The following is a 22,141-nucleotide window of genomic DNA, read 5'->3' as shown; positions in this document are numbered from 1 at the left end:
CTTACTTTTAGAACAGAGAAGGAGCATTCCCTCTCTATTCTCACCTCCTATCCCATAGCCTCCCAGTTGCTAGGAAGATGAGCATTCTCTTTTACTCAACTGCAACTCTAGCTCTCTCTCTGCTATTCTACTCCTTCCTCAACTTTCTGGCTATTGAAATGGAAATATTTCCACTACTCTACAACTCCCCTGTTTGTCATGTCTGAATCCATCTCACCTTTTTCATTTTCCAGATCTTCTCTACTGCCTGCTGGCTGTTGTGTCTGCTTTTTTTCAGCTACAGCAGAAAATAAAAAAGTGACCTGATTCTTGTCAGCTTCATGACTGCTCACAAAAGTCTGAAAAAACAATAGTTAAACTGACAGGTTTTCACTCTGAGGCGGTTCGCCAGTTCACCTTGCTTACACTGTTCTCCTCCTACAAGCCCTTTCTTAAAACATCTTCATCAAGGCCCTTAAATCCTTGCCCACCCACTCTCAACTCTCCTAACTTACTGAAAAACAGTGCACAAACATACAAAAATCCATAAAGAAATAATGAAACTAACAAGATGTGGTTAACTTCACCACTCCATGTTCCATTATTCCCCTTCCTGACAATCCTTTGTATGTCATCTTGTCAAACTGTAAGCTCTTTGGAGTAGGGACTATAGCTGACTGCATACTCAAGGCACTATACAAGTAAGTTTAATATTATTTATTACTGTAATAGAGTAGCTGGCCCATTAGATGAAACTGAGCTCAGCTCTCCTGTTTCAGTCCAGATGATCCCAACTTGGCCAATTCAAAGTGTGGGGCAGCACCTGGGGGTCTATAAAAGGTCAGTCAGGAGTCAAACCAGAACTGAATCAGACAGGAGAAGAGAATGGCCAGAGTCAGAAGGTGGCTCCTGGGAGATGGCTGAAGGTAGGAGAAGAGCAAGAGGAGTTTGCTAGCTGGTGTCTCTGAGCCAAGGCTGGAGAGGGCTGAAGTTAGGGGGAGCAGCAGAGGGAGGTTCCTACTGGGTCTAAGATAGAGAGCTGGAGACAAGGACCAGAGACAACTGAAGGTAGGGGGAGCAGAGGAGGGGCTTATCCACCGACATCTCCTTGCTGGAGAGCTGGACCCAGAGAAACAGCGAGAGGGCCAGGGGAAGTGAGGGATGCTCCCCTGGTAAGGATGCTCCCAGCAGAGAGGCTGCAGGACTTCCCACTGGGAAAGGCAGGCTTGCGCCCTAGAAGAAAGGGTTGAAGTGGTTGTCCTGGCAAAGGGATGGAAGAGGACAGACAGGAGCCTAATTTGTGATGGAAGACACTGGGGTACGGTGAGAACGAGGACCATGTGCATGGGATGATATGAACTATATTTTGGGACTTTTGTTATAGACTATTTTCACAAGGTTTTTGTAATAAACTGGTTCCCAGGAGCAGTATTGGTTAAGTAAGAGCCTGAAGTGGAGTCCTTTGGCTTAACCAAGAGGGAAACTGAGGCGAGGGGCTGCCCTGATGCCACAAGGTGATGCCCGGGAGGAAACCACTCATTTACAATTACTGTTAATTTGTATTGTGACAATGTTTCTAGGGCATGGGAAGACAATAAAAGGATTAAGTCTGGCCCTTGGAAAAGATGACAGCCTAGCAGATAAACTCAGTGGAAGGTCAGCTCCCTTTCATAGAGCATGCACATAATGTGAGGAAGCAGAAACCTATCTAGGTGCTTTATTACTGTAACATATGTAATGAGTGTTGAAGTACACACATATTGCATCTTCTTGATGCTGTAGGAGATCAATAAAAAAGAAAATAAAAGAAAAGGAATTAGGAAAAGGCTATCAGATACACTGAGGCAATAACAATTGGGAGGAAATAGCACTTCATGTTAGGCTTGTATTTGACAGATATAAAACTTAATTTGAAAGTGCTGTGCTGCACCTGAGGTGCATTTTGTAGCATAATTGGAAAGAATCTCAGGCTGGCTTGCAGGACATTTAGCAGCTGTTCCTGTTTATCTTTTAGCTTCAGAATGACTAAAGGAATTTTTTTATTTCTTGGGAAGTTCAGTGCTGGGAACCTTGTCTTTAGAATGTGCATTTTTATGTCACCTGTGCTAAATGCTGTGAGAAATTGGAGAAACAATTTGAAATCTTCTGTGTTAAATATTGCAGACCTCTAGGGCACCATAAAAGGAATTCTGCTGGCGTGGAGCTCTCAAATGCTGTCACAATGTTGATGCCTCTGTTTGCCTAACTAGCAAGCAATAAAATTCTCAAGATCTCTAATGTCTCTTATAATAGCAATGAATGTGATCCGTAGCCAAGCTAACCCCCTCCTCCCCAACAAAACAAGTCAATTTAATTTAGAAAGTTCAGAACCAGGGCCGGCTCCAGGCACCAGCGAAGGAAGCAGGTGCTTGGGGCGGCACCTCCGGGTCTTCGGCAGTGGGTCCCTCAGTCCCTCTCTTCTTCTCTGAGCAGCCGCTGAAGAAGAAGAGAGGGAGTGAAGGACCCGCCGTCAAATTGCCGCCAAAGAATGAAGCGGCGCGATTGGGCTGTCGCCAGTCTGCTTGGGGCGGCAGAAAAGCTGGAGCCAGCCCTGCTCAGAACAGGAGTATTTTATGATGCAGTGGTTCCCAAACTTTTTACTAAGTTGACCAACCAACAGCATTGTCTCTTTTTGGCAACCTGCCATTATACATATGCACCCTCCAGTCTGGCACTGCAACCCTAATCCAGGTTGATGCAGAGGGAAGCCCCTGGTGGGGAGAGGCAGGGAGGGGAGTGTTCCAGCCAGGCCAAACATGGTGCTGTGTTGCTGTGACCCCATGCACGAGGTTGCAAGGCCTGGAATGGGAGCTGGGCCCAGTCCTGCAGGACAGGAGCTGCCACTGACGGCTGAACGTGGAATGGGCTCACGTTCAACCCTCCCCCGCACCCTGGTAGAAGTGTGTTTGCCTAGGGCCCAGTGATGGGTTACTCTGGACCTGGATGTGGCAACCCATCTCAAACCTTCCTATCATCCATGGGTGAGTTGGCTCCTACCATTTGGGAAACACTGCACTAAATTATAGTTTATCAGCTCCTTCCTATAGAACATCACAGAACACTTCATAGAGAGGGTCAAAGAGAAAGGCATAAAGGCAAGCTTGAAAAGAGAGGATGCAGTGGTCTAGTGGTTAAGGCACTGGTCTGGGCCTTAGTTATATGGGTTCACTTCCTGGCTCTGCCATAGCCTTCGAGAGACTTGGGCAAGTCCCTTAACTTCCTTGTGCCTCACCTCCCACTCTTTATCTTGTCTATGTAGATTGTAAGCAATTCAGTACAGGACTATCTGCTATGTGTAAGTACAGTGCCTAGCACAATGGGGCCAGAATTTTGGTTGGAGTCTCTAGGTGCTATTGTAGTACAAATAAATATAAAGGAAGGGACTCATGGGCTTGGAGATGTGAATTGGAAGACGCAGGAGAACGAGTTTGATAGATGTGGTAGCACAAATAAAAGAGCAATCCTTCCAACGGCAGAATGTCGTGGAGAAGGGACAAGGAGGAACCCAAGACTGGAAGAGCACAGAGGGACGGGCAGTTAATGGATGCCAGTTAAGGGTATGGTGGAGTGACTCCAGAGTGACTTTTGAACATTCAGGAGTGATCAGAATTTTCCTTTCAGCGTGTTTTCTATTGCTTTGTGCAGTCCTAATATTTTTTGCAAGAATCATGTTACTTTATGAAAATGGAACAAAGAAAACATGAGAGAAATCTAATAATATAAATTTAATAACAACAAGGTAGTACATCATGGGCCTGAAGGTACATGATTTGCAGTTGATGGTGTGGGAAAGGGAAGCGAAATGGTTACTGTGGACGTTGCTGTCTGCATCATGGGTTCTGTTGGAGAGGAGAGGGCCCAGGCATAGCTCACTTCTGAAGAAGCAGCGCTGTGCCTACTGTGTGAGGTGGCTCTCTTTCCTGAGCTAACCTGCATCAACAAGATGCAGTGTTAACAACTCTTGTGATTGGACCAGGAATCTCATTAAGCGTAATATTTTTCTTAAAAGCCCAGTTCCTGGAGTCCTCCGATTTTGAGAGAATCTGAGCTTTCATGTTAATAAAAGGAAGTTGCTACCCCTATTATTGTGGCGAGAAGCTGGAAAACATGACCCCTTAAAGGCTCAAAACAAGGAAACCAAATAAAGAGATCCCAATTTTATTATTTTTAAGCCAATATCATGAATTTTTGGAGCCTGACTCATTATTTTTGAAAGCTCAGGGTTTGGAAATACTGCAGAGGGCTCCAGTAAACACCACATGGCTGGACACTGCTCTGCGCTTCGCCACCTGCAAAGGGCCCATTTCACACAAACGTACACCCCATGGCAACCCCGTCATGATAACTGCCTTCATTTTCAGTTCTTGGAGCCATTGGGATTTTACAGATTTGCCCAACAACTTAAGATGTTGAGATGTGAGACTGGCATTTTAGGTTGTTTATTGCATCATGTGTAGTGAAAATATATATTTGCGTGGCATTTATAATTTGCTTTTTATTAAATATCTAACTGCAGTGCTATGAAGAGGTTAATTGACAGTTTCACATAGAACATATTACACTGAAGAATTTTGTAGAAAGACCTACCTCCAGTTACATTTCTGAACATACGGTTTATTGGACAATAATGGTTCCAACATAAACCTAGCCGTCTTATTTGATCAATGTGGATTGTGGATATAGGAATATTCCTTGTATATTTTGCAGCATTTGTGTGCAGTAAAGCCACAGTCATTGAAAACTCTCCAAAATTAACTAATTAGTATCACTAATTTTGACTAATTAGCTGCCTCCCAGGTGATGGGTTTGATGCCATGGATCAGATGATAGCCTGCAGACTACCTGGTTCTTGGCTTAAAAGACTAAGAAGCAGCTCAGAGAGAGAAAGCCCTGCAGAGAGCAAGTTGGTTCCTGCAGGTGAGCCTAGGTCAGGGAAAAGGACGTAGCTAGAGATCCTGCTGGAGCTATTTACAGTGATGGGCAGAAGCCTTAAGAGAGGCAGAAGTCTTAGGAGGAGGAGGGTTGAGGAAATGCCAGGCAGCAGGACCTGGGATTTGTGAAAGAACGTTACAGTCCAGCAGGAGGCCAAGAAATTGTATGGTTAGAGGAAGACTTTAGTTCAGTTGACATTTGGACTGTGAAGTTTTAATAAAGCAGATTCCAGATTACAAGAGTCTCTATGCAATTTTTAAAAGTCCAAGAAGGGGAAACTGAGGCAGCAGTGAGCGTCAATGCTTGCACAGTGCTAGTCTGAGCTATATCTTAGTCTAAGAAGTGGTGTTAATTCTTGGCTTTCATGTGCACTAAATTTGCTAACAAACTAAATAAATAGTTCTAAAATAGTGAAGGTATAATCATGAAATGTTAGTTTTATGATGTGTTTCAAATAAAAATCGATGAAAGGATTGTACATGTACTGTACATTTCCAAGGCTGATTCTGGCCTATTCCGGCTAGTAAGAGGAACAGCTTCCTGGAAGCCCAGTCCTAGCTCTATCTATACTAACTAAGGAAACTTTGCAAAAATCCTCTGACTATTCCTATTATTTCAGGGGTGCCAGAATTGGGATCTCTGCTGTAAATGGTCACTGGCTACCACCAGCATTTTAAACACTAAGGTTGAAAGCCTGGCCTTATTAAAATCAGTGGGAGTTTTGCCATTCGCTTCAACAGGAGCCAAAATTCAGCCAGTGTCTGTTAGATCTGCTCTTAGCAGGGTTCGAGAACACAGTTCTTAAATCAACAACAACAGCCAATGACCAGTGTACACCAGAGCTCCCAACGTTGCTTCTGGAGCTGAACCAGTGTTAACTATGTTGGGAAATTATTGCAAAAATTCCCTAGAATATATGAGGCTCCTGAATGGCAGGACACTACAGTAAAGCAGGGGAAAGGAAAGTGAGACAGCATGATATAGTGTACTGAGTACAGGCGTGGGAACCAGGAACTCCAGAATTCAAATAGTGGATCCATCACCAACTCAGTTCGCTTAGGGTATCATTTAATTACTCTGTGCCTATGGTTTACCAACTATAAAATGAAATTATTAGTACTTATTAGCCTCACAGGGACACTGTATGGATTAGTGAGTGTTTTTTTGGAAAAACCTCAAATCACTATGGAATAGACTGTGATACTCATTATGAGTAGCATCTTATTCCACAAGTGATCCCATTGAAATGAATAAGACCATTAGGAAAGTTCTACTTAATATAAACAAGAATATCACAGTCTGGTCTTATATACATGCTAGTTACTATTATTGGGTCCCATTATTGAGTTGGGCTAAATGTACAGAGAAAACAGACATGGCTCTTAAAAAGACTGAAAATTATTGGGGGAAACACTTTTGAAACACAAAACACTATGCTGCTACTCGGCAAACAATTTTATGATTGTCTATATCCAGATGCAGTGAGAGTTCGAGCAATTCACAAAGACCGAAATCCTGGCATCATTGAAATCTGTGAGCGCTTTCAACGAGGCCAGTATTTCACCCTAAGGATTTCCTTCGCTCTGTGATTTAGGATGTCCATTCATAGCTTACAGTGTTTTTTTGCAAACACAGGAAATTCATTTGTCTTTTATCTTATGAAGAATTTGGACACTTATTTTGGAAATGACTACCTCAGGGCTCTGTTCTACTAACAGATGTAAATATAGGAAACACAGCACTTTCCTACTGGTTATTGAAAAGACACATTGTTAATCTGTCTAGTTCCAGCAGTTCACTAGCTTGAAAAAGTTTATCACATGATGAAGAGTATCAGCAGGAGTCTCTATATCTTTTTAATTAAAAAATGATCTTGGGTTTATACTGTCAGAAAAACAAAAAATATTATTTTTTATTAAAAAAATTAATCTGGAGACTGTTTTCTGAAGAGTTAATATGTATAAGACATAAGGCATGGTTCCCTCTCCCCCCAGAACCACCCATTATGCTGGTACACTCTGATTCTGAAATGGAAGTTAATCAACATGATATCAGAACTGTGATAACTTCCGCCATCTGTGATGGTGTTACACGGAGACTGACACTAACAAAAGGGAACCATGTTGCCTCCTGCAAACCAAGAAACAAGTGTCAGGCAAACTTTAAAAAAGCTGAGTGATTACAAAGCCTTATTCAAACTGATTTATAAATAATACATCGGGTCACTTCATCTGTCACTGAAATTAGAGATGGGCCTGAACCAAACCTCCAGATCTGAACATCCCAAAATATGGGAAAATTCAAATTTGACTCCATATCTTCAACTTTGTGACCTTTAACTGACATGCAGTCAAGTTTGAGGTGAAACCTGACAGTTGTTTAACAACACACAGCAATATTACAGAGCAGTTTGGGACAGGAGGTGCAAAGAATGCTGTATCTAGTTGACACTTAAGGGGAAACTGTAGGTAGGCTAAATATAATTACTCCAACTGGAATTTGGCCAGGATACTCTCTGTACTCTCATTAAAGATCCCACAGAACTTTTGACAATCACAAATTGTCAGAATGTCAGGCTTAAATCTCATGCAACAGCTGGCATCTGTGGGACACATCACTCTCTGTAACGTCATGTTTCACAGCTATTAGTTCAATACTGACTTCTAGGAAAAAATATTCCTGACTAAGGACCTGGTCCGACAAAACGACTTTGTGCTGAAGTCAATGAGACAGGTTCAGTACCAAACACATACATCATTGCAATACGCAAATCTTTTATCCACATGCTGACTGGGCTTGACACTGCTTAGTTGTGAGGAAATCGTAACCCTGAGATCATAGATGTAATACAGAGACACAGCATATCAAATTAGTATACCAAGTAGTTTTAGAATTTTTATTTTCATTTGTTGGAATGTTTGATGTTTGTTTTGTAGAATTCCTATTTATTCCTGCCCATAGAACATTTGTGTTGTAATAAATTATCCAATAATGCTCAAAAACTGACCAACTCCAAGGCTGCTTTTTGCTTTCAAGATTAATTGGGGCTTATTTTCCAATGTTCCCAATCATGAGTACTAATATGTCTAACACTACTGCGGTAAGTCAACCTAAGTTATGCAACTCAAGCTACATGAATAATGTAGCTGGAGTCGATGTAGCTTAGGTCGACTTACTGTAGTGTCTACACAGTGCTGGATCAATGGGAGAGTCTCTCTTGTCGACTTACCTTACTCTTCTCGTTCGGGGTGGAGTACCAGGGTCGACCGGAGAGCAATCTGTGGTTGATTTGGTTGGTCTTCACTAGACCCACTAAATCAGTGGTCCCCAACCTTTTTGTCTGGCGGGCACCAGACGAAGGACCGTGGCGGCGGTGGAGCATCCGCTGAAATGCTGCCAAATTTCTGCGGCATTTTGGCGGTGACGCCTCTCGATGATGTCACTTGCCGCCAACAAGCGACATCATCGAGAGGCGTCGCCACCGAAATGCCGCAGAAATTCGGCAGCATTTCTGCGGATGCTCCACCGCTGGCCAGGACGCGGGTGCATTTAGATGCCCCCGTGGGCGCCATGTTCTCCGCGGGCACCGCGTTGGGGACCCCTGCACTAAAGTGACCCCTGGTGCATTGATTGCCAGAGCGTTGATCCAGCGATAGTGTACACATAGCCTCAGTTAATGACCTATATATCAAAAAGTATTTCTCTGTTGCTTTCTCTCTCTCTGCTGATCTTATTTTTTCTTTCACTATTCCATGGAACCTTTCTGCTTTTGTTGAACATCCACAAACAGAAAGTTGTTATTCCTTCTAGTCAAATGCTACAAAATCCTGTTTAAAGTGTTTTTTAATGCTAATAAGGAGGTACAGGGAACCTAAGGTCAATATACAGTAATGAGATGAATAAGGAGATATGACTGAAATAGGACCCAGTGTGACATAGCTGTTTCCAAAAATCTGTCGCTCGAACAAAACAGGCTGGGTCAATTTAGTATCTGAACTTCCAGTGCTGTTACCATGGTTTCTACACAAAGAGGAATGGACTGCATTCCAATTTTATTCTTCACAATGACAAACAACAGGAACATGGGAAATGGTCAAATAAAATGTTATGTGAGCCTGGCAGAGATGTGACAGATACTACTGGCAGTTTACATTTGTTTCTGAAATAACTTGAGTATACAGAATGCAGATTGATGTATCCGAACAACCTGTCCATCCATTTATCTTGTGAGTTTCTCTTGCCCTCCAATCTCATTTTGCTCTCATATAAAACTGATTCAAACTAACATGATAGCAACACAGTTATGCAAGTCATTTAGCTGTTCCTGAGAATACCCATTAAAAACAGCCTAGCAGTTGGGAGTACAGACTTGCTAGGTTATCTTCTGTGCATTTCATTCAATACTTTACTCTCTCCAGCATTGAAACTCAGATGTAGCTAGGTATACAATGTAGTCTATGTCTTATGTACTATATTTCTTCCATTATAAATTGAGGGTATGCTTTCTGGAAGTTTAGAACTAGGCTGGGAAAATCCTGAAGCTAAATGTAAACTGTAATGTTGATACAATGAGGAGTCCTTGTGGAAACTTCGAGACTAACAAATTTATTTGGGTGTAAGTTTTGTGCGCTAAAACCCACTTCATCAGATGCACGGAGTGGAAAATACAGTATATTCTCAACATAGAATAGCCCACTTCCACCTTAATTGAATTGGCTTGTTAGCACTGACCCCCCAACTTGGTAAGGCAACTCCCATCTTTTCACATGCTGTGTATTTTTACCTCTCTACTGTATTTTCCACTCCATGCATCTGATGAAGTGGGGTTTAGCCCACGAAAGCTTATGCCCAAATAAATTTGTTAGTCTCTAAGGTGCCACAAGGACTCCTTGTTGTTTTTGCTGATACAGACTAGTACGACTACCACTCTAAAACCTGTAATGTTGATGTGTCATTTGACTATACTCTAGCTGCAAGTAGAAAGTTATTATGGTGAAGAGGCTAAAAGGCAAAGTCTTTAATTCCTTGGGTACCTTATCTTTGAACATAATGCATTAAATTTTCTAAATTAGGTACATTTGCATACACTTACTTAATATATGCAGGTAACTGATGTGCTTGTGGAAGTTAATATGGCTGCCAACTAGACATGGGCAAATAAGCGACTTACGCACACAAAAAAATGTGTGCACACACTCAGAGGACATTTGTGCACATAAGCTAGGCATATGCAAAAGTAAATATGCAAGTAGCGGATCATGGGATATTAAAAATCTGGCCTGATATATGCAATTATTTGACTTTTGTATGGCCTCAGGGATCTGTGGCATGCATTTTCCACTGAAAGTAGTGGAAACTCCTTATAAAACAAAGGAATATTGTAGAGAATGAGATCTGACTATGGAGTAACACACAGTATGAATAAAGGCAACATGATGATAACAAAGTGCATCGCAGATCCAGGTTCAGATAACTAAAACCCAAACCTTTAGAGTCATACCAGACAGAATAAGCATTAAACGGAAGTGACTTGATGACTTACCTTAAAGGAGATTTCATACTGCTCTCCTCCCCATATTTCTAAGCCTGGATCATAGCCACCCAGCTCCCAAAACCACTCTCGGTCAACAGCAAACAGACCTCCAGCCATAACAGGAGACCTGAGGAATAATTAAAACAAATTGTAAATGACAGGCACCATCATGTCATGCTTGAAAAACTGAGAAGATCAACAATGTACATTGACAGATAATGATGAGGCTGCTAGCAATTGTCAGTATATGTTTGTGTGTGTGGGAGGGTGATGGGGTGGGGATAGATGTCAGGTTGTTTTAAATTGCTGGAGAAAGGTGGATCCTAGATCAAAGTTTAGTGACTAATCTCTCAGAAATCATCATTTAGAGCTACTTTATCCTATGATGCTTAGATACTGCTGCAGTTGAGAGCTATTTTATGAAGAAAAATATAGTGTGAGAGAACATGGCAGACATCTTTTACAAAGCAGTTTATTATTAATCAATTCAGCTAGATTTGCTAAATCAAGATTTTTTTTTAAAGTAGGAAAAGGACTCAGGAAACATGCAAAAGTGCTTCATGTAATTCCCAGATTCCATATGAAGTTATGCACTTTTGAACTTTCCCATTCCCTCCCCCCATTAATATGTGAGAAAAACAGGTCAGTTTATTTCAGTTTCACAATTGTTCTCAAAGAGAGCAGAATGGTGAAGGGGGACTGGCTGCAGAGCAGTGACAGTGGTTAGGAGAGAAACATCTGCTTGAAATTTGTCCCACATTGAGGTATTCACCTGAGAGGTAAATTATTAGTTTTTTGGGGTGAATATTCACATGAATAAATTAACTGAATTTTCTTTAACTGTTTTCTCACCCCTTTGTATTCACTTTCCATAGATGATAAAGCAAATGAGTTTACAAGAAGGAAGTTTTAAGTTAATATTAGAGAATATTCATGGAAAAGTGAGTTTTTAAATTCACAAACATGAGTATTTGTACTGGAAATCTGACAGTAAGAGTTATAACTCAACCAGTCAAGGAGCAGAGATCCTGATTCTCCAGTGTGTCTGAGTGCATAGGCAGTCACAGGAAATCAGCAATGGCTCCCAGATCCTGGCCACCGGGTCATCATGGAAGTTAGAGTAGAAGGGGGCCTTACTCTTACTTCTGTTATATGTGTAAGCTCAGAGCATATCCCAGCAGGACATCACGTGTAGTGGAACTCTAATCCATCATAATCCCCTCTAACTTCATTCTTCCACAGAGCACTTTCCCTCCCCCTTATGCCACGGCAGGAAGGGGTTTACAGTGGCACAGCATTCCCCTACAAATGGTATTCTGAAGGCATAATAGAAAATATTCACTCCTCTATGTTACAGATAATGAACAAAGGGATGGATAGATGTTTTATCTTTTGCTTCCAATAATCAGTTGGTTTTTTGTGTAGTGTTTAATTCTTAAGATTAAATTACATTTTGTATTAATTATTCTGTAAAATTATAAGAAGTTGTAGTTGGAAGCTCTCTTTTTAAAAAGATTAAAGGAAGGTATTTCCCCAGACAACACATTTTTCAAAGTAGTTAGTAGCTCATTTTGAAAAAAAAGATTCAATAGTTAGCTGGTGAAGCCACATCCTATAACATACTCTGAATATGAATGGGCTTTTTACTTTTATTGACATTTTGTACCTCATATTGACTGCCTTTCCCACAAATGAATAAATCTAGTGAAATCCTATTAGAAACTTTCCTCTGGGGTTTTTCACTATTATAATACATTTTCGACTCCAACCAAAAGTAATTCTAATTACAACAAGTCCCTTGTGACTTCAGGTTCAAAATAATCAAAACACCATGTTCACTTACAAAGTGGAACTTGCACAAAGGAAGCTTATAACTCTATCTTTACTAGCATGTGAAACGAAGCCTCAGAAATCCCTGGGGGAGGGGGGGCGGGGGCACACAGGCTCTTTAGTGCTTTTATCCAAGTGGCTTTGATGACCATTCCTCTGGACACAGTGAAAAGGGCAGCCCCTTTGCCCCCGCCCCCCATGATTCAAAGAAGCTAATCAGATTTCATTTGTCTAATTAGGGACTTCAAGTTGGGAAATAATTGGCAGGCATTTACTATACAAATGATACTGTGCAACAAGAGCTTATATACAGACTTTACAACTATAACATAGGATAAAACCTGCTTGTTTCATAGATGCTGGTTCATTAAAGTTCACAACATTTATTATAATTAGATAAACAACTAAGGAAGAGACTGGAATACCTCCCAGCCAGAGCCTGCACCCATCACCCTTTCCTGCACCCCAACACTCTGCACCAGCCCTGAGCTCTCTCCTGCACCCAAACTCCCTCCCAGACTCTACATCCCCTCCATTAATATAGTAAAAATGTGCGGCCTGTGACTACTTACCAAAATTATGGAGTGGCCCCTCTGTGAAAATTATTGCCCAACCCTGACATAGACTAAGCATATAAAACAGAACACAATGGCCATATGCTTGGCCTTTTCTCCTCCACTGACCTATGCTGCAAGCAACAAGAATGCTTGGAAAACTGAAGACTCCAACAGAGGAAATTGGCCCAAGTTTAAGAGACAAACCTGTATATTAAGGACTGTAAGATCCAGTGGGGGTGAGAACATTGCTTGATCTTAATACTGTCTATGCGATAATGGTTAAGGTTTAGACTACATGATTATATTTTCTTTTCTTTTGGTAACCACTCTTTTTGCCTATTACTTAGAATCACTTAAAATCTTTCTTTTGTAATCATTACACTTGTTTTACTATTTATCTTTACCAGTGAGTTTGCCTGAAGTTTGGCAAATCTGCTCAGGTTTACAAAGACTGGTGTATATCCACTTTCCATTGATGAAGTGGTGAACTTGCATTGTTCAAGAAAGGGTCTTCAGCAGTGCAACACGGTATATTCCTGAGGTACAAGGCTGGGAGCTGGGAGGATATGGCTGGTGCCCTTTTCTGTGTGATTCATGAGTGGCTCAGAGAAAATTAATTTTTACTGGCTCCACATGCTATTGTGCTGTGCGATAGCAGCATCTGGAGGGGTTTGCGGCTTGTCACTAGCAAAGCATTGAGAGCGAGTGCCCAGGCTGGACAGATAAGGGGGCACCATGGTCCCACAGTCCCAGGTTGCACCCCAGGGATCCCGTCACAGTAATATTTTCTTATCCCATCTTTTTTTAGACAAATTCCAGTTACTTAACCTCACATTTTAATACTTCATCCAGCAGAATCTGGTCCATCAGCTCTAAGAGCCAGACCATTCATGTTTTCCTCTGAATCTGCATCTGACATCTTTGTCCAAATAGCCACATTCAAGTTCTAAAAAAGTTCTGCCCCTTAATGGTATGAGAGTGTGAATGAGTGAGATTGGTCTGAAGTGGGGAGAAATGACTGGCCCTGTGCTTTTCTCTTTGATTTGGGCCTTTTAGAATATTTGGATATCTTCTTTTTCTTCATCATTGAGTAGAAATGGGAGACAGTCTTGGCACCTCTTGCGGCTGAAAAATGATTTGCTTTGGACTTTGCAATCCTTGCCCTACTCCAATATAAGGAGAAGGATCTGGAGCCCTACGATTCATGATATGCCCATTTGGTGGGAGAGCAGGAAGCCATGACTTATGGCTAATAAAGGGACTGCTTTCCTAGCATGGACAGTAATAATTTAAAAGCTTATAGAAGAATCTTCCAGACCTGGGGGACTCTGGAGAACCCAGAAGTCTCCTATACTTTGAAAAACTGCTTCTTCTCTTCTAACTCTGCTGAGATAGACCGGTGCACACTGTGGCTCTCTCTTCTCTTGGTGGAGCCACTTTAGTACACCAAAGCGTATCTCTGTTGACCTCTACTCTGAGGAGCAGGAGTGGGATGACCTGTTCTCTACATGTGCCTGTTCTCCTGATGGTGCATCACCTTTCCTTGCCTGCAGAAGAGTATCTTGTAAATGCAAGGTGACTTGTATTACGATTAATAATACTCCTCCTAATTATGCATTAATTGAAGAAATTAGAATGTTTCTTCTTCCTGGAAAAGACCAGAATTATTTACTAAGGTCTTACATACACCAGGCAAAAATCTGCCTCTGGCATCATTCTATGCATTAAGTACCTCTAAAAAATAATGTTTCATTGTGATTAGAATGTAACATAGGGCATTAATATAATATCACATTCCATATAGCACAGATGCTGGAGTCCAAGATTAGCAATGAAGTGGTTAACCTTCTTTCCAGGCCCCTTTCTGAAGCCTGGTATGTTTATAAGTGTATCACATTGCATTCATTTAGAACACTTATTTTTTTCTAAGATGTTCACCAGTACCAGACATCTAAGTCCTACTTAGATCTAACCAGAGCCTAACATCTCTTTTTTAAAATCATATTTTTATACAAAAAAATCCTGCTCACTACTTTGCTGATTTAATTTGGTTCTCCCTACCAGAGACTTTTGTACAGTATTTCTTATATCCTCACTATGAATTGTTGCTTTAATGTTCATTCTCCTATTCTCTCCCTATAAACAGTATTTGTAATTGATTAGTGAAAGTATTTTAGAGCCACTGTCACTGTCAGACTTAGACAAACTGTAAAACAATTTATATTTTGTAGAAAGCCCATGAAACAATCATATACTTCATTATTTTATCCCCTCCCCCTCCCATTGCTAATCAGCCAGATTCTAGTGTACAAACAGGAACTCTTTTTTGATCAGTGACCTGATTGTGTGTGTGTCTAGCTAGTGCAGAGGTCGGCAACCTTTCAGCAGTGCTGTGCCGATTCTTCATGTATACACTCTAATTTAAGGCTTTGCGTGCCGGTAATATATTTGAATGTTTTTTAGAAGGTATCTCTATAAGTCTATAATATATAACCAAACTACTGTTATATGTAAAGCAAACAAGGTTTTCAAAATGTTTCAGAAGCTTTATTTAAAATTCAATTAAAATGCAGATCTTATCAGTTTAGTGTGATCCTTGTCCTTGCTTTTCCTTCCTGAGTTTTCCAATGTCTGGCATGTATTTGGATACTTTAAGCTGCACAAAGGCTTCTGAGTAATCAGTAGTTAACTGGCTCTGAGAGGGACAGAGGACAGATTTCATTTGTGAAAATACCTGTTCACATAGGTTTGTGGATGCAAATGCTGAAAGCATTGCAAACGCAATTTTCTTCAAACAGTTAAATTTCACTGGCAGGGATGTCCAGCAGGTCAGAATAGAGGCCCCATGATCTCTCTCAGTAGTTTCAAGTGCGCTCCGCAGATCCACAAAATTTGATGTCCACAATTCTGAGCTTTTTAACTGAATGAGCTGTATTTAGAAATCTTCAACACCCATCCACTGAAACACAGACAAATCCAAGTCACTTTCATTGAACTTTTCAGGTTTAATTAGAAAAGAAAGCATTGGGTCAAATCACTGGAAATCTTGAAATCTGTGAGAAAATTCTGATTCCAGTTCTTGCATGTACTTTCCAATCTCATCAACATTGACAGTGCAACGTGTCAATAGCTCTTTTATGAGTTGGAAGTAGCAGAAAGTAGAAATTTGAATATCCCTGGAAAAAACTGCTAGTTTCACAACAAATGCTTTCCAGGCTTCATAAAGATCCAGAACTGTTTGCCCTGCACCCTGGAGACAGAGGTTGAGTTCGTTTAGGTGAGCGGTGATATCAGTTAGAAACACGAGCTTACATGCCCATTTGTCATCTTCCAGTTCGGGGTAGTTTTGTTCTTTTTCCAACAAAAAGGCCTTGATTGCATCAAAACAGTATACAAAGCACACCAAAACCTTTCCACAACTTAGCCACCGAATGTTGCTGCTAAGTGGGATGTCGTTATAAGCACTGTCCATCTCTTCTAGCAGTGCCTGAAATTGTCTGAGAGTCAAAGCAGATCGAGCAACAAGAAAATTCACAATTCGCACTACTGTATTCATCACGTTATTAAGCACACAGGTTTTCTTGATGGATGATACAGTGAAATTTGACTGTCGGGTGGCCAATTTGATCTTCAGGTAACTTTACAAATCCCTTCTGTTTTCCGACCATGGCAGGAGCATCATCCATTGTCACACAAAATATTTTTCTAATGTTAACTCCTCATTACAAAACTTTACAAAACTTTGAAGTATATCTTCCCCCTTTGTTGTGCCATGCAGGGGTTTTAGGCAACAAAGTTCCTCTTGGATTTCATCAGAAGCACAATATCTTGCAACAACTGCCAAATGTGGAACGTCGTTTATATCCACACTCTCATCAACTGCAACACTAAACACTGCTGTGTCTTTCAGTGCAGTCGTCTGCTTTTCCTTAATGTTTTCTGCCATTCCACTGTTCTGGCAGAGATGGGCAGTTCTTTTATTCTAGATATGATTGTATCTTTATTTGGCAAATCATTGAACAAAATCTCCGAACTGCTGAGAAAAACTTTTTATGTATTCCCCATCTGCAAACGGCTTTCCGTTTTTTACAATGCACTGTACAATCCTGTAACTTCCTTCTGTAGCTTGATTTTTACTTACACTTCAGCTTTTAAAAACACTGCTTTGCTTCTCATAGGCTGCTACTGCCTTTTTGATTGATTCAGTCTTGTCTGCTTCGTCAAGAAAGGTTTTCTCGTGCTTCGTTTCAAAATGTCGAACACTTGATGTGTGGCAAACAACACTTTCATAATAGAAAGCACAAATAGCACGGTCCTTCTTTTCAATAAATCCAAATGCGTCTGTTCAAGCAGGCTGAAATGATTGGACATCTAGCTTCACTTTCTTAGGAACTGCCATTTTGTCAAATGTTCCCTTCAACTCTCAGAGGTGAAAAAAATGGCGATAGAAGTCAGGCACAAGGTCAAACGCAGTGTGGTCTGAGAAAAGCAATTTTAATATGGGGGTGCTGGAACTCCAACCAGAAGCAAGGTGAGTGGGGCTGTGGTGGGGGAGGGGACCCCGGCTGGCAAGGGGCCAGCAGCCAGAACCCCAGAGCAGCGACTGAGCTGCTCAGCCCGCTGCAGCTCTGGGGTTTCGGCTGCCGGCTCCTGCCAGCTGGGGTCTCAGCCTGCTGCCAGCCTGGGGTTCCTTCACCCAGGCCGGCAGCAGGCACTGAGTGGGACCGGCGGTGGGACCCCGGCTGGCAGGAGCCGGCGGTGGAAACCCCAGAGCAGCAGCGGGCTGAGCGGCTCAGCCCGCATCGCGTGCCATCAAAAATCAGCTCGTGTGCCACCTTTGGTGCCGTAGGTCGCGTGCCATAGGTTGCCGACCCCTGAGCTATTGCATTAATATATCCAATCACCAGACATAACTAAGACTTGCATTTTATTTAGTCCCTAGTAAACCCAAATTGACTACCCAGAATTCTGCAGCTTAAGGTCTCAATTCTGCACTGGGATCTCAAAGTTTAAGCATGTGCTTGCTGAATTGAGGCCCTAATCAGGATCCACACACTTCTGCAGGGTCAGGGCCTATTTATTTTTCCTGGATGTTTCATTCATGGATACCGTATCTGCCGCCTGTGACCATTCGTCACTATGGGAGAAATTCTCATGTCACACTTTAGATTATGACATCACTGAACACAGTTTTCAGGATGCAAACTATAAAGGAGAGATCGTACTTCTATAAACTTACAATTTGTAACTATAGATGATGAAAATATGATAATAATGTAACGATTTTAAAAATGTAACAACAAATTTTTATATTATCTAACAGTTTCTGTAACACACTAGTGTCTTTCATTATTTATAGCTCCACTCAGTCTAACCACCTTGCAATCTTCTTTCTCATACCATCATCTCAATAATTCGGGTAAATGAATTTTTTGAAGCTGCAACTGTAACATTATGCCCATTTCAAGGGTATTCTCCACCTTTCAACCTGTAGCAAATTTTCAGTCCAATGAACTCTATTTCATCACTTTGTACATTTCACAACAATAAGTTCCAGGGTGGAACATAACAAATATATTCTGAAAGTCAAGGCATAAATCGTGTCAGTGTCTGTTATATCTCCTGAGTGTGTTTTGGAAACAATAACCTCAAAGAATTCTACAAGTTAATAGACTGTCACGAAGCATGTCAACTGTGCAAGGTAAGAAGCTGCCATAAATTCAGTGTGCTGCCAAGTCCCATAAACAAGGTTGGAAGATGCAGTTTTGAGGAATTTAAGCAGCCTAAAACCTCCCATACTGACTCCCCATTTTGATATTACATATAAATCACCTTTCTGTACATGGATGCAATTAGGTAAGAAACACAAGGTCTGATTCTCATCACACTGATCTTACACTAGTGTAATTCCATCAACCACAATGGAGTTACTGTCATGCCTACCACTGCCTAATTCTAATTCGGACCCTTCTATGCATCCTCATTACTGTTTCTTTCTCCTTCAATTTAATAGTTGCATTCCATTAATTCTCACTCTAAAATTCTTATTTGTGAATTTCATACTTGTGAAAAGATGCTGTAATAATAGCCTTGAAGAATGGGTACCTCTAGGATCAGGATCTGGAAGGGATAGGCAGAAGCCACACAAACTTTCCTATAGTACCTTTGCCACTGTGCCTCAGACTTGACCTGGAAGATACTCCGCTAAGAGTGGGAAGGAAGCTCAGTTTCCATACCCATGTAATTGATGACGTCTGTACTAAGACTGCCAACATGAGCTCATATTGGTGCCAGTTGTGGCATAAAACTTGCCCATTAGGAACAGAACTGAATAAACATGATAAAACTCTGCATTTATACAGTGACTTTCATCTAAGACTATTAAAGTACTTTAAAAACATCAATTAATTTCACCCATGATAGCTTTGTGAGCTGTTATATCAAACTCACTGTACTTAATTTTAAGTAAACATTAAATAAACATTGTGGTTACTTTGGCATTTCAATAAATACTTCAGAATTATAAACACTAAGAAACCAGGAATTCTCTTACATAACCTACCACTTATATTAGTAGAACACTGCTGCAATGTGTAAAAGTCAAGCTTAGGTTTCTTTAATTAGAATTTAATGAAAATCTAATTACACATATATATACAAACTCATGTAGATGTGTGTACACACACACACACACACACACACACAGAGTAAAAGCAATCAAAAAGCAAGCTTAAATATATGTACTCATATTCATATGCACGTGTGTATATTAATATTTTTAAGGAACTGTAAAAGCAAAAACTCAAAAAACTCTAACTGATCTAATATGAATGTCAGTCCATCCTCCTGCTCCACCAAAGGCAGATAGTGTAAAGAAGAGAAGAAAGTCCTTGAGGTGTGAGTTATAAATATTTTAAAGCCTTGTTTTAACAAGGCTTCTTTGTATATTTTTCCTAGCATGGAGCCCACAGTGGATAAACTTTTAAGTTATACTTTGAGTTGGTGTAAAAGATTCCTGACAAAATCATACTTTGCAGTTGAACCACAATGAGAAATCTAAGTACAAAGTATGGGGCATATATATATATATATATATATATAAATTAAAACAGAAATAGTCCTCAAAGTGAAAACTGTACCTGGACTTGGATCCTGGCTCTTCTTAATTTACAATATATATTTTTATCAATGGAAATCATTTCTCAGGGTTGTTCTCTGTGAAAATATCAACTTTGAAAATTAAAGAAAATTCCATTCGAGCAGCTCCAAGGCATAGGCAGGATTAGCACATGGCAGTGGGGGGGAGGGACAGCTGCTGGGCAGCTGCTGCACAGGGAACTTAGGGGAGCAGGGAGCTGTTAGGGGGAGCTGATAGGGGGGCTATCGGTCCACCCTGGTTCCAAGCCCCCACCAGCTAGCTGCAAGGGGCTGCTCTTCTTGCAAGCAGTAGACAAAGCAGGCGGCTGCCAAACGACATTAGAAGGGAGCATTGCACAACTTTAAACAACCATGTTCCCTAACTGATCAGCAATGTAACAACGTTAACCGGGATGACTTTAGGTGAGGAGTTACTGTATGTTATGAATTTATCCTTCAGATATATACATGGACCAGATTCTGAGCTATGCCTCTCAGGAGATGCAGAACAAGGAGAACAGCCCAAAAAAGTGACTTTACACCTTTATGTAAATGTGATTTTTCACCCCCAGAATTCTAGGCTGCTCCAGGGGCAGGCATGTCTTCTCCCAACATCTGTCAATGGGCTTCTCCATCGACCAAAAGACTATGAGCATAAAATGCTCCAGCCACACCCCGTCCCACCGTGGCATACACCTTGCTGCTTCATAGACCAAAAGAACATGAGCACAAAGGGATCCAGCCATGCCTCCTCCTACTCCTGGCATATCCCCGTGCTGCAGACAGGCCAGCATAATGTTGCCTAAGCTAGATCTACATGACCCCAGTGCTGGATGTATTCCCAGAGGGTTGTTTAAGATTGCCCCAAAGGATCCTTCAAGCTGTTAAAGCCACTGTAAAGGAGAGGCAGTGAAGCCAGGAATTTAGCCCTATTATTTTTCAGAGTACTGTCCATCCTAGATACTCTACTAGAAGAAATTCTCTGAAAGACAAACATTAAAGAGATTTGAATGATAAAAACTCAAGTACTCAATGAAATAGAAACACTTTCCCCTCACCAACCTCCCCCCCACCCCAGTTTTCAGACCTAGCAAACCAAGGTTTTATGTGTGTGACAGTGAATATTATAGGGTGCAAATGTGTAAAGTCTATACTTAGTTTACCAAAGCAGAACGATGACAAGGGTTTTATTCCCCCCCCAGATCATCTTGAATAATGAAGATTTTTAAAAAGTAGCCACACAGTTACAATACCCTGCTCCTTTTCTTTAGAGAAATCCTTTTTAATGCTGCTGCTTGGCACACACTCTTGGATGGAATCAGCGTTTTCTTCAGGATCCCTTGAACATGCACACAGTGATACTGATTCAAGCAGACAGGGGCCTTATACTTTGCTAGGCAGATGAGACACACAGTTAATGATACGGCCTATGATCTGCCACGGAGCAGAGGATGTGGATGAATGTTATTCCTTTGATCAACCCATCCATAGTACTGTCAGCAACTGCACCCGCACTCCCCTTATATACACTTACTGCCCTAATCCAGGCTTCAGGGGAATGGGCATAAAAGATAATTTTAATATTTCATTTTCTCTAGTCTTTTGGGATTAATATGGAAGTCTGAAGCAGTTACATGGTGGCAAGGATGAAGACCAAAGCCTGCCTAGCTTCATGTCTGTGCTACATAAAGGTGGTCATCCAGTTACCAGTGGACAGCAATTTCCAGAGAATGCTGTAATTAGGTTGTGAAAAGGCAGCAAACACAATGAAGTGAAGAGGCAGATATGTGGCCAAAAGTAATTTGGGCTCCTGAAATGTGCTCTTGGCCTCATCCTTGCTATTTATTAAAGCTCTATAATATACTATGTTACACTATAATGGAGGGTAATGGGGAAGCAGGCATACCCTATTATGGAGAGTAATGGGGAGGCAGGCACTTAACTATAATGAAATTAGATTCCTCCTTGCCTGCACCAGAGGCACAATGACATTTTCTTGTAAAAGCTGTGAAAGCAGTTTCTCAAAAATGGAATTGACAGAAAAACACTGGAATCCACTTCACAGGAAAGGATGAAGGAGCTGAAAGCTGATGAGATTGAGCATTTTGTTGTCCCATAGTAGTGTCTGCTTTTA

The 22,141-nt window shown here is 41.1% G+C and overlaps 1 protein-coding gene across 11 annotated transcripts in view; it reads right to left on the bottom strand.

Moving 5' to 3' along the window:
* GALNTL6 (polypeptide N-acetylgalactosaminyltransferase like 6) overlaps window positions 1-22,141 on the bottom strand; it is a 564,733-nt gene that overhangs the window by 57,155 nt on the left and 485,437 nt on the right. For all 11 annotated transcript variants that reach the window (XM_039541774.1, XM_039541779.1, XM_039541781.1 and 8 more), the window contains one exon: window positions 10,493-10,610. In XM_039541774.1, coding sequence (XP_039397708.1) covers window positions 10,493-10,610 — 118 coding nt within the window. The remainder of the gene's footprint in view (window positions 1-10,492; window positions 10,611-22,141) is intronic.

Source organism: Mauremys reevesii, linkage group 5, assembly GCF_016161935.1.
Source record: "Mauremys reevesii isolate NIE-2019 linkage group 5, ASM1616193v1, whole genome shotgun sequence".
In the NCBI taxonomy this organism is placed as follows: Eukaryota; Metazoa; Chordata; order Testudines; family Geoemydidae; genus Mauremys; species Mauremys reevesii.
This window is presented reverse-complemented; position numbering and strand designations above follow the sequence as displayed.